Here is a 12,878-nt window from a genome sequence, read left to right as displayed (position 1 = left end):
ACTGCTTAAAAGTGGTACCAAAACATCCCCTCCAATTGCAGGTAGGGGTTGAATTATGATCAGGGAGTAGGAGAACATTGCTTTTTTCTTTAGGAAAATTTAACAAAGAGAAAATCCCAGAGAGGATACCTTTAACTTTTCCTAGCTACCTACATTATAAATTTTTACAGATAAGTTGCTTAACTGCTTGCCATTCAACAAGTAATAAAGTTCCAATAGTCCATCAAGTACAAAAAGAACAAACTGCTTGGAACATGAAAAAGTGACTTTGCAAAAAAGGTTTAACAATTGCATCAAACACCTCTCATTAGTGAAAAAAACCTTCACATATTTGTCACAGTTTACTTTTTAGTTTCATTAATTAAATAGTGCCATGTAATGGGTCTTGGAAAAGTTAAAGCTTCTTGTTGTAAATATCTTACAATTTCAGTGGTAGCCAACCGTTATCTTGACATTCAATGCAAAAATTGGAATAAGTACTGACATATTCTATCTCACATATGATGTAACTGAACTAGCAACAAACTTTAAAATGGAAAAACAACTGCAATACTTGTCAAAGGTATTTTTTATCATTTCAAATATGTCCACATTCCAAGCAGATTGCTACATGTATGCAGAGGCACCCATAAAGATCCACACCCTCACATCATCCAGAGCAAATGAACACAGTGAAAGCAAAGTACCTTTAGGAGAGGCTGACATAGAAACAGAGGTTCCCCGATTAGAAGGAGACACACCTGGCCGGGGGGTTCCGTACAAAGGCATGGAGGATGCCTTCCTGAATGGCGGCTTGTTGCCATAGAGACTGGCACTGACAGATCTCACACTGTCGGTCCTGGCCAGCGCAAACCTGGCTCTGTTCAACTTCTGTAAGAAATGCTCACTTTCTCTGTCACTGCTCACCAGATCTACAATAAAGAAAACAATTCTTTTTACTAATAAATATGATAGCTATTTAATCTCAAGATGATTTCTTTTAAGACAATATGTCAAGACATTCCAAAAATACCCAAAAATAAGATGAATTTTCTAAATTTTCAGCCCTAAAAGAAATATTATTTTCTTCAGTTTATCTGTGCCCAGATATGCATGATAATATAAAATAATGTGACTCCAGACAGGGCACCTGTTGGGTGTGATATGTCCCCACTGCTCTCCAGATCAATCTGGGCCTCCAGAGAGAGAGCATCAAAGCGATGAAGGAAGAACTCCCAGCTCAGGATTCCCAGGTCAGGCAGCACATTGGACAAGATCTGCATTCTCTGCAGTATCATGGTGCGATCATTGATCACTGAGTCAAACTGGAACTCCAGGCACATACACAAACACTGAAATAAGAGAAAAACACTTAATAATCCTATTATGACTTTTTGCATCATTTAGCTTCAGCAATATAATGACAGAGTACCAGATTGTTCCATTTTTATAAGAGGATACACATGTATACAAGGTATTAATAAATATAAAATTATATGAAAAGGATACACATATATTTAATCTATTTAATCTTTATGCACTGCGTCATTAAAAATATTTGATTTATTAGGACTATATTATGTTTTTAGTACTCTTGAGCTGGTTTCTCTCTCTGTCTTGTTTGCATGTGTGCATGTGCACATGCACACACATGCATAATCTGTGGCCCTTCACCTTAATGGAGCTCTTCTTCTGTGTCTCCAGGTAAAACTTAGTTTTCTGTGCCACCATGCAGTTGATGTCATTCAGGGACTCAATCAGGTGACAGAAGGCGTGGGCCAGGGTGGTCAACAGGACCTGGTTTTCCTTCACGGTCTCACACCGGACATAGCGTAGCAACACCGACACCTTTTCCACTGAATACAAAATAAGAGTAAAATTGGTCATTTGTGCAGGTTTGCTGATATCTACGAAATAACTCATCTCATACAGCTGACATTACTGGGCAAGTAGTCTCTATACTCGATAAATCATATTTCTTGTCTCAAAAAATTTGGTAGGAAGATTCTGAATCAATAAATTGAAGAAATCCTACTGTATAATTTTATTTTCAGCCTCATATCCCGTGCATGGCAGCATGAAAATTTGAAAATAGAGAAGCTCACCTCCAGGTCTGAAACTGAAGCCAAAAACAATTGTAGCTATAATTTCAGTACCTGCAGAGAATCTTGCTCGCCAGTCTTCGTTCTGGAAATCCTGTTCCACAATACGCCACATGATGTCAGAGCCAGTGGGGAGAGTCAGGCAGTGGAGGAGTATGGGAACACAAATAGAGGCCAACTGGGAGTGCTCTGCCTGTAAGATTTTCCATAGCCTGAAAATTTAAAGAAAGTCTACATAAAATATAGTGTGTGTGTGTGTGTGTGTGTGTGTGTGTGTGTGTGTGTGTGTGTGTGTGAGAGAGAGAGAGAGAGAGAGAGAGAGAGAGAGAGAGAGAGAGAGAGAGAGAGAGAGAGAGAGAGAGAGAGAGAGAGAGAGAGAGAGAGAGAGAGAGAGAGAGAGAGAGAGAGAGAGAGAGAGAGAGCATGCATGTGAATATGTTTTGTGAAAAATCTTTATAATTTTTATGTAAACCAATATAAAAACAAATCCAATTGAAAATTCTAGTCTAATCATAAAGTGAAAATTTATTTAATTTTAAGAACATGCTGACAGAGAAAAGTCTTTTTGGACTAACAAGCAAGCAGCAAATCAAAATCTTTTCAACTTTTAGGAAAATCTTCCATATTACCAAATAAATATCATTCACCAAAATTTAAGTCACACTCACTCAATTATCAGAAACTTCTTCAGACAGTACTTCACATACTCCTCATTGTCTTTAAGGGCCAGGTTCAGGCACTCAGCATGGAGACACAGGTATCTTAACGCTTTCAGGACATAGAACAACACATCAGCATCTGTCTGTGTGTACAGCTCCTGGATGCATAAACAAGATGATACATTTGCATTCAAACTCCTCCTTGAACGGAGTCAGAAGTACATGATGCATTTACTTCCATGAAAATTAAGAGCATTAAATTTCAGAAATATGTTTACAAAAATTTATTCATGCAATTGCAAAATATAACAATGACTTTATCAAAAACCCACAATCAATACACTAAAATTAATACTATTTACAGGCCAGATGCAGAGCAAACAAATTGGGAAGTAACAAGGTAAAGCAAAGTTCAATTTCAAGTTGGTCTCCTTACCTTCAGTAAAGCATGTAACAACTGAAGATGTGGAGGAAGCTCTTCTTCCTTCAGCTCATACTCGGGTTCTGGTGGCTCTGACATGGACTTGGTCAACTTGCGCTCCATCAACTTGGCGAGATTATCTAGTCGCAGATTAAAGAAACTTATGTAATGATTGACAAACAGAGAAATAGGGCCATTAATAAACTTAAGTCAAGCTGCATATGCCTTACTTTCACAGCTAATCAACCTGGAAGACAGCTGCCACTAAAATAGTAAATCTACAAGTATCCTACACTGGCACATGGACGTTTATACCAACATAGGGATGTCACTTCTTCTTTTTTGCCCTGCATTTTATGATTATATAATTATAATTGTAATTATATAATCAAAGTCTGGTATCATTGGCATTACATCAATTCTTATACACTACACAACAAATAACAATTAACTTTTCAACAATTTGACAGTAAAACTGGACATGTGGATAATAAATGAATTCGAACAAGTTTGTTATCTTATTTATACAACTCAATTACACATTTCAGGACAACATAACATACACAGCGAAGTTTTACACATAAAATAATTTCAAATATTTAGTGATTAAAACAGTTTTTAATAAGTTTAATAAGATACAAACCCTTTGAATCTCCAAACTGATATCCATTGGTATTAATAAGATTAAACAAAGAAAAGTAATATCAAAGTATCAAAAAAAATAAATATTGAAATATATTAAAAGTAAACTGAAATTGTAATTAGACAAATCAGACACCAATCACTTCACAATATCCATGGTTATAAAAACAAAAATTGACTTGGAATTATTTCACAGGAGTTATAATTTATCAAAGCAAAGCAGGTGGGTGAAATATAATATTGAAATATCTATGTAAGCAAAGACAATATGCTGGAAAAGTAGCTCCTACTTGCAGTAGTGCTAAATGTAAGACAGACCTGTTAGAAAGAGATGAAGTAAAAAAGTTTATAAGTTATTTATGCTGAGAAAGTAGCGGTAAACAGGGTCAACTGGACAACACTGTAAGCAGATAGTCAAAACAATGTGATGTACAAAATTATGTATGTATAATTGATGGTTAAATACTATACTGGACACTGGTGTTAAGTCCAATACCTTCTTTTCCCGCACTTTTCCTATGTTTTGTGTTAATCCCTCTAGATTGGTATATCTTTAAATTTTCCTCTGAATAAGCAAAAAAGCAAACAAACATCAAACACTTAAGTATTGAAGAACAATTTCTAAAACAAATGAATATGCTTTAAAAATAAAATCTAGGGAAATTAATCTAGATTTACAGATCTGGAAGGTGAATTGTGAGTGTCTATTCAGCCTCTCTGAAAGATGCAAACAGCATCAACAGCCATCCTCATTCTCACCTACCAATTACCCCATAGGTAGAAAGCTCATACTATATAATCTAAATACCATTTAAACATTCTACACACCTTGTCTATGATGAGACCCTCCTCTTTTCTGAATCTCCTCAATCCTAGGCAATTCTTTCTTAGGCAGCTGAATCTCATTTTTGGCTGAGATGTGTTTGAGGACGTTGCAAGCCAGCTGGTACCAGACAGTATACAGCTCACAGCTCTCACAGCCACTGCAAGGTTCCTCTTCACTGCAGGTGTGAGTGCCACCCCAGGGGGACTTCAGCATCACCACTAACTGGGTCATCATGTCCTTGTTGGTGTTCTCATTCACTCCTACATGGGGATGTGTCCTGTTCAGCTCAATCTAAAAGTTAAAAGTTATAGCACATCTAATAAAGTGGCCAAAATATGACAAAACTATCCTGTTCACCTCAATATTAAAGTCAGCATTTTGATAGGAAATATTTAACTATTTTTCACCAGGTTTACCTTAGGATTAGTTCAAGTTTTATATAGATACGGTTCCTTTGGCTGCAAAAATAAATAAATAAAATCTCAGAGTTAGCCCAGTAATAATTATTAGCTCTACTCAAAGAAAGATAAAGTAAGCACTAACTTGTTTCAACATGACATCCAGCATCAGAATATAGCAAGACACACTGATCACTCTGGTCTCATTGAAATCCTCAGGGGCCACATAGGCCACCCCCTTATGTGACAGTGTGGGTGACCCCTGCCTGGAGCCACAGCGGGAGGGAGGGTGGTGGAAGATGGGGGTCATACTGATAGAACTGGTAGCCGTCTTCAGCATACTAATCACCAGGGATATTGGGACCACAATCTCCAGAGATGACAGGATCTGGTGAAGAGATATGTGTGAAATATTTACATAACTTAATTAAATTTAGACTGTAATTCAAGTAAAAGTGAAACCCTTTCACCATTTTATTTTATAATGCATACATATTTATTTCATTTGTTTTTTCCTTCATGGCAAGGTGAAAAAGTTATTTATTATTTGTTTTATTACAATTAAATGGAAGTCAGAAATCATTTTATTCATGAAGTAAAGCACAGAGAATTGTGCTCAGTATTTTCACATTTATGCTGAATCAAGACACATTTAACTGCACCTCTTGTTTTAGAGATTGCTAGAAATGGTACAGGCATGCTCATGATAGAGGTGAGTTTACTGTTATCTCATGGATTGCTTACCTGTAACCACTGTAAAGCCTGTTCTTGAACAGAGGGGTCTGGGTCCTCAAACCTCTCCCAGACAAAGTGGTACATCTTGTCCACCAATAAGGGCAACGGTCCCATTAATATATCAAACATTTTACTGAAAATGAAAGGCACCAATGAGTTACTGATCATATGACCTAATAATAAATACAAAGTACAGACACAGATATAGGGCTAAATAGGAATCAAAGCAAGAGTTACAACTTACTTGAGTAGTATTTTGAGCTCCTGTAGCTCATCTCTCGGCACCTCTGTCCTGATGGACTCCAGCCAGTACGGCATGATGTAGTCCCACACCTGTAGAGTGAAAGAGAGTGTGCATGTTCATTGTGTATGACATTTCTGGTGTCAAAATTCCATTTAATATTTATCCACTTGCTTTATTTTTTAATTCAATGAGGGAGGGTTCAAGAATAACGAACCTCACAGGTGACCTGCTCACGTCAGAATCTGAATTTCAAATGAGCTAATCACTTACCTCATAGGTCACAAGGTCATATGGCACTAAGCAGAATAGTTTGTTCAATCCTTCCTTAATCAGAGTGGTCCTGTTAGCCAGAGTGTCCCTAGGAAGTGGTGATTAAACAATATATTTTAAAATAGAATTGCCTTAATACACTGATCTCAGAATGGTTTAATCCTTTGGTAGAAAGGAGCATGGACCTTTCTTTTAAAAACCTATCAGCTTTAATAGATTTAATAGAAAGGTAATGTAATGCCACTGCTGTACATGACAACCTAGTGCCACAGGGAAAATTCATGAAAGTAATAAACCAGTATAAATTTCACTGAATTCCACTATTTCCTTTACTACACGCTGAGCGATATTTGAAATAGAATAGATATAGATAACAGATAACAGCAGTACATTTCCAGGGTGACTTACCATGGACCTCCCACTCTGGCATATTCCACAGGATGAGGTAGAAGACATGACAGCATGATCTCAAAGTGGCTCTTGTTCACCAACTGAAGCCAGTTGTAAATGTACTGAAACAAAAAATTGTGAAAAAGTAGATACATTTTATGATAAATTTGCATTTGTCATCATTTTTTGTGCCAAATTTCATACTCTAATCAACTTTTAAAATATATCACTTTTCTAACATCAAAGCTAGAATACAAGGGAGACTAGAACATATATGAGTGTCATTTTTTTTTTAAATGCCATTGGGTTTTACCTCAGCTTTAAGCTTTTCCAAGGCACTGCCCACTCCATCTATAAAAGCAAAATAACACAAAGCCATTATAATGATAATATTAAATGATATCTTAAACAAAGAATTTTCATCTCAAACAAAGAATTTTCATACCAACAGTATTTAATTGAGAACTTTAAATATTGCAGTATACTTGAGATGACAAACTCTACCTATCCCTCCCATGCCTTGGTTAGTTGTGTCTTTAAACCACTGGAACAGCATACCCAGGAGCCTGGCCAGCAGTTCCTGAAGAGAATTCTCATTGTATTATATCAATATTAACACTAAGAATCATTATTACCATCACTGCGTTTGGCAAAAGCATCAAAATAGGACATGATGTATAATAAATAAATCTATTAAATAAGTGATAAAATCAAAATACACAGAGAAGAAGAGAGGGAGGGAGAAAGAAAACAAAAGGTTACAATACACTTAGCACCATTTCTTTTTCAATACCTATTACTCAAAATAATTTTTATTCTGATCACCAAAAGCTTAAAAGTACACAAAAGTTACATACTATGGGTAATTCTTCCTTAGGTTTACAGAACTCCACCAGCAGCCAGATACCATATCTACTAAGTATCTTCCTGTCATCATTGTTGTTCTCAGCCCCATTCTCCCGTATGTCACCCCAGGAAGCATGGACGTGGGTGCCACTGGCCTCTAGAACTTTCTTCTCTTCTGGTGGCTGAGCCTCTTTTAACAAACTGGAAAAGACATCCATGAATAGAAGTAGTAATTCCAGTTTGTACAAATGATATGTTATTTAGGCAATTAATATTTTGAAGTGTGTTATCAAATATCAAGAGTTTGAAATAGCAGAAGACACATAACTAAATTAAATATTATAAAGCGAGATTTTTCAAAGAAGTTACTATTTTTCTCATCATGGCTCATACACAGAAAAGTTTTCAATGAGAAATTAGTTTTGTCAAAAATTAAATGAATAAACAAATAATTATCTTGAAGGACAATTCAATTTAATTCATGTAATAACAAATTAGTATCCATAAAATTAGGCATGTCTCCTGAAGCAAAATTGAAGATAAAACAGCTGCCATGGTGTGAACATTTAAATGTCTCGGGGCGACAGCTTTCACAATCCCCAATTAATCATCAAAATCAAATCCTTCAAAGCCTATGGGTCTTTTTTCTTTTCAAACCAAAACCATCAAATGTTGTTGACCTTAACTCAACTGCTGTTGACCTTAAATCAACTGTAATTGACCTTAACCTACCTGACAATGGCCTCCACCATATAATGTTGCAGTTCCTGGTCAGAGGTGCCCCATATGTTGGGCAGTGTGCTCTGGACAACATGGTGCTGTCCATCCTTGTTGTAATGCCTGTTGACATGGCAACTGGCACAGAAGCGTATGGGTCGGTTCCCGTTGTAACTGGCACATGCTAGGTGGAAGCAGGTACACACGGCAAGGTTTTCATTTGAAGCACAATTCTGCAAGGAAAGGTTGGAAATTTGAAATTATTAAATTCATTAGAGGGATAAAATAAATTAATGTTAATTAAAATACAATATCATCAAGGCATTTAATGTTAAAAAAATCCACTGGCAGTTGAAGACTTTTTCATTAGCTATCTTGTCTATTATGGCAAAATACTGCTTCACCCTCAGGCCAGTAAGATTCTTAAACATTGCCCTAAACATTATTTTTCATCAACTATACCTTGTTTTCACAGACAGAGGACACCTGTTCCATGGGCAGCAGCATATCCTGTATATCCCCAGAGTGTTCCCTGGCTAGGATATCCATGCAGTCCTGGCATATATACAGTGGTGGAGGTCGACCTGACTGCACTGATACTGCAGGGTGGATACACAGCTGAGGGAAAAATGAAATCATAATATGTACAGTGAGATTTAACAGCTAAGAAGGCTTAAAAAGCAAATTTTCTTGCAAAATAACACACTGGACTGTCTTTTTTTTTTAATTTATTTTTAGATAATTGTTTTTACCTTAATTGCAGGCGCAGGTCCAGCTCTAGCATTGGGGCACAGCTCCCTTTGGCATGTGAATGGATTAGTGGCTAAAGAATATCGATAACACATGTATAAAATTTGCAAGTTGAGAACAAATATCTTAGAGACATCTGAGACACAACACAACTCGGGTGCTACCAATCCATTGAAAAAAAAAAACATTAATGACCAAATTTATCAATGATTAAGTATTAATTTTTGATCTGGCTCAAATAAATTTTCCTCACAAATCTTAATGGTAATACAATGAAATGCTATATCTGAATAAAAAATTAGAAAATACCTGGTACTTTTGTTACTATTCCCTTTTTCTCCCTAGTATTGGGACTCATCTGGGGCCAGTATCTGAACAGTAGATTAGCAGCAGGGGCTCTGGAGGCTGGGGGACCATAGGCTATGACATTCAGTAAATCCTTGGAGATATCTTTCTTCAAACTCATCAAACATTCTAACAGCTGGGTGTGGTAGTCTGAAATATTTTGGGCACAATGTCATAAATGTTCCATGTTCATGTAGTTTGGAATGTTAGTTGAGAGCAAATGCTTTAATCTTAAAACTATATTTTAAACAACTCAAGAAATACAAAATATGCTGTGATCAAAACTAGTCTCAAGCAAGCACATGGAATGTGTCTAATCATGTACACAATTAACAAACATTGCTTCCATGAGTGATGTACATTACAAAAGTAACATACTGGTTTTGTCTAATAAAGTTTTTAAATCTGACCCTTATGCTGTCTCCTACCTTCTTTATCTGTGTACTGGAAAACCAGCATAATTATTGCAGGCACAGAGTCTGTAGCATAGGTGCACATGTCACGCATTCCAACATGGCCTAAAGTATGGAACAAATCATGATCATCATGAACAAAACATACACAGTTTGATACATTGTAGCCATCATTAACCTTTTGAGTTAAGTAATTTTCTAAACTCTATTGATCCACAAGTATTGCTGTATTTATACATAATATTACTCTTTAACATTACCAAACATTCTTCATCAAACAGAAAACACACAACAATGGTTATATCACCATCATTCTTGTTTTAATGTAACCCATCTCATTTAGCAGTTTCTGAAATTATGGCATTCAAACACCTATCATCTATCCTTAAACAGCTTGTAACTGAACACTGTCCATCCTTAACATGACATGTATGTATTATCTTCATGTCTGCGAAAAAGACATTGAAGTTTTGGAAAAGATCTTGACACCCCCCTCCCCCCCAAAGATGCTTACTAACCTAGGGTCAGAGGCAACAGGTGAGTGCACAGTAACAAGATGGTCTCTTTCTGTAGGCTAGCTGGGAAGCAGGCCAGTGTGGAGGCCACTGTGTACGGCAGACTGTCCAGGAGGTCGTACTCCAGGAAGGGGACCAGGCAACACAGGACATGGAGAGTAGCCTCTGCCAAAGCTGGAGTTATAAACAAATACAGCAAATTATGTGTATTATACTTTAATAACTGTATGCAAGACAAAAAGAAGTTGTATAACTATATGACACATTTTCAATACCTAAAAGTATCTTGGCAATCATTTGCATGAACGTTCTTTGGAGACTTGCAAACAGGAAATAATGAACAAACGCATACAAAATATTTCTAAATGCAATAATCTTTAAAATTTTTCCCATAGAAGTCGTATTGCTTAAGTAACCATAAAGAACAGAACATACACTATATTAAGTGACTTAATATTGACCAGTGCAATATTACCCCAACCCCATCTCTTAAGCCGTATCTGCACTATATGTCTCTTCCTTACCTAGCTGCCCAATCTGCACCATAGGGACAATGTCAATGACAGTCATAACAGCATAGTACAGGCCAGAGTAGTTCAGGTTAGGAAACACAGACAGCCGGATACTATCTCTCTGCCTGGCACCAAATATCTCAGTGGGCATGCTGGGTACCTCCTTCAGAACTCTGGAAACAAGTGAAATAGAATTTGCATTAACCTTCAATCTTTCTTTAACTAATATAATGTTGTATTATGTCAATGTAGGTTCCATCTAATACTACCTGTTTTGGGTAGAATTTGTGAAGCTTTCAATCTTTCTTTTACTTACCTAATTTTGTCTTATGTCAATGTAGGCTCCATCCAATAACTCAATACAAAATAGTATATCTGTCATATGAAACAGTTATCATATTTCAATAAAAACTGGAGCGGAAATTTGCAAAGCAAGCTCAGACTTTCTTCTTACCCTAGCAAAGCCTGTGAGAAGTACTTGAGTGTATTGGCCACATCAGTCCCCGTGGGCACAGGGGGGAGGTTGTTCACCACCCGGTACTGATAGTCCTTCAGAATACGGATCTTGGCAGTGACTGGAAGGAAATCATTAAAAGCTATCTCAATCATGGCATCCTTTGGTTCATACTGAATTCTTTACTTTCTTCACAGTCTGTAGTTTTTGTCCTCAATCTTTTCCGTAATATATTTTTCAACCATCTTAAAATCTTTTTTTTTTAATTTTTGTTCAATTCTTCCTCAAATGAAAAAATGTATTACAGTTTTAAAGCAAACACATTTGATAGATTAAAAAAATTATAATACTTACAAGAAGCTGCTCTAGTTCCCATGATGATGTTTCCTGTTAAAGCACCTTCCAATAAAAACTCAGTTTGCTTTGCTTAAGCAGCACCAGAAGGTAAGATACATATCACTGTGGCAAAACTATTTCATATTTCTGTCCAATCTGATCATGTTCAGGAACCACATGTAAACTTCTGTGCAAGCAGCAAAAACCTTCATGTTCAATGGTCTGTAAAGAAATTACACACATAAAACAATTAAGGAAGACTGAAATAATTTGAAAACCACTTGACTGGTATAATGAAAATTATGTGAAATGTCATGACAAACAACTGTGTACAGAGGTGGTCTTAAGGTCCAAATGATTGTTGGTCCATAACTGATTAGATTCAAATGATTCAATTTTTTTTTTTTTTGGTTTGTTTTGACATCAACTGATGACAGCATATTATGGGGAAAAAATTACAGGTAGCCAGATATTTTTTCAAACTGCAATGTTTCAACCTTCAGATTTGGGTCTTTGAACATACTACTAGTACATTTCTTTAAAACCACTTATTCTCAGGACTCAGGAGACAAGGCCCTTGCTTTCTTTGGAATTCTTCTAGATTAATATCACCTGGTACATGTACTGTACCCCCTCCTTCCCACAACAGTTTGCGTCGAAGGTAGGTAGATCACAATCCGCTAGGGGCGCTACAGTCGTAACTGTCCACGGGCAGTGAAGTGTAAAACTGAAGTCGGTCTGCTGACAGTTCGCCTATGGAACCCCTTTTTTAAATCTCTCTTTTAGCGCCGCGTAAAAAAACTAATACAAGCCATTAACTAAATAAGTTGTAAATCAAAGAGTAAAATCCGGTCACGTGATTTTCCCATGTTGCAGTCTTTGACAAGTTTCGGTTCTGCTTGTTTTAAGCTTTGCCTCTACAAAATGATAAAAAATTTCAGTTAAGTGCTGGTATCATCTTTTTGAAATTTATATCCAGCAAAGTTTATGAAATTTGCTATATTATGTAGAAAAATCATGAAATTTGAAGGTTGCGAAGTATAGTTAATTTAATCCGCAATATTACATGATGTGAAAATTACCACAGGGAAATAGCTTTGCCCTGATTAGTCACAGGCTATGTGAGCCAGACAATAGGCTGAGCACACAAAGACACACAGGGTGCTCTGCTGCGCCTGAGTGATCACTGCTGGTCAGTGGGCACAGGTTTTGAGCTGAGAAGTGTGGACACTTTTGGTGGATTTTTGCAGTTAAAAAACTTCAATATCTTTGTTGCTTGTAGGAATATTTAAAAAATTCCAAATGATTTCATCCGGTTTTTGCA

At 36.5% G+C, this 12,878-nt stretch overlaps 1 protein-coding gene across 8 annotated transcripts in view; it reads right to left on the bottom strand.

Annotated features, from left to right (window-relative positions):
* LOC106153350 (protein unc-79 homolog) overlaps nucleotides 1–12,878 on the bottom strand; it is a 43,119-nt gene that overhangs the window by 28,142 nt on the left and 2,099 nt on the right. For 6 of the 8 annotated variants that reach the window (XM_087003317.1, XM_087003316.1, XM_087003320.1 and 3 more), the window contains exons 2-26: nucleotides 11,573–11,776; nucleotides 11,219–11,339; nucleotides 10,777–10,937; nucleotides 10,256–10,426; nucleotides 9,753–9,842; nucleotides 9,289–9,474; nucleotides 8,982–9,052; nucleotides 8,692–8,847; nucleotides 8,245–8,462; nucleotides 7,524–7,713; nucleotides 7,171–7,246; nucleotides 6,980–7,017; nucleotides 6,685–6,788; nucleotides 6,277–6,364; nucleotides 6,007–6,095; nucleotides 5,772–5,895; nucleotides 5,173–5,415; nucleotides 4,632–4,920; nucleotides 4,300–4,368; nucleotides 3,177–3,301; nucleotides 2,750–2,898; nucleotides 2,136–2,293; nucleotides 1,654–1,835; nucleotides 1,130–1,331; nucleotides 687–911 (exon numbers count right to left, since the gene is read on the bottom strand). In XM_087003317.1, coding sequence (XP_086859443.1) covers nucleotides 687–911; nucleotides 1,130–1,331; nucleotides 1,654–1,835; nucleotides 2,136–2,293; nucleotides 2,750–2,898; nucleotides 3,177–3,301; nucleotides 4,300–4,368; nucleotides 4,632–4,920; nucleotides 5,173–5,415; nucleotides 5,772–5,895; nucleotides 6,007–6,095; nucleotides 6,277–6,364; nucleotides 6,685–6,788; nucleotides 6,980–7,017; nucleotides 7,171–7,246; nucleotides 7,524–7,713; nucleotides 8,245–8,462; nucleotides 8,692–8,847; nucleotides 8,982–9,052; nucleotides 9,289–9,474; nucleotides 9,753–9,842; nucleotides 10,256–10,426; nucleotides 10,777–10,937; nucleotides 11,219–11,339; nucleotides 11,573–11,594 — 3,547 coding nt within the window. In that variant the 5' untranslated portion in view covers nucleotides 11,595–11,776. The remainder of the gene's footprint in view (nucleotides 1–686; nucleotides 912–1,129; nucleotides 1,332–1,653; nucleotides 1,836–2,135; nucleotides 2,294–2,749; nucleotides 2,899–3,176; nucleotides 3,302–4,299; nucleotides 4,369–4,631; nucleotides 4,921–5,172; nucleotides 5,416–5,771; nucleotides 5,896–6,006; nucleotides 6,096–6,276; nucleotides 6,365–6,684; nucleotides 6,789–6,979; nucleotides 7,018–7,170; nucleotides 7,247–7,523; nucleotides 7,714–8,244; nucleotides 8,463–8,691; nucleotides 8,848–8,981; nucleotides 9,053–9,288; nucleotides 9,475–9,752; nucleotides 9,843–10,255; nucleotides 10,427–10,776; nucleotides 10,938–11,218; nucleotides 11,340–11,572; nucleotides 11,777–12,878) is intronic. The other 2 variants (XM_087003322.1, XM_087003318.1) reach the window with 2 other exon arrangements.

This window comes from Lingula anatina, chromosome 2 (genome assembly GCF_051362555.1).
Source record: "Lingula anatina isolate TDL-2025a chromosome 2, LinAna3.0, whole genome shotgun sequence".
NCBI lineage: Eukaryota > Metazoa > Brachiopoda > Lingulata > Lingulida > Lingulidae > Lingula > Lingula anatina.
This window is presented reverse-complemented; position numbering and strand designations above follow the sequence as displayed.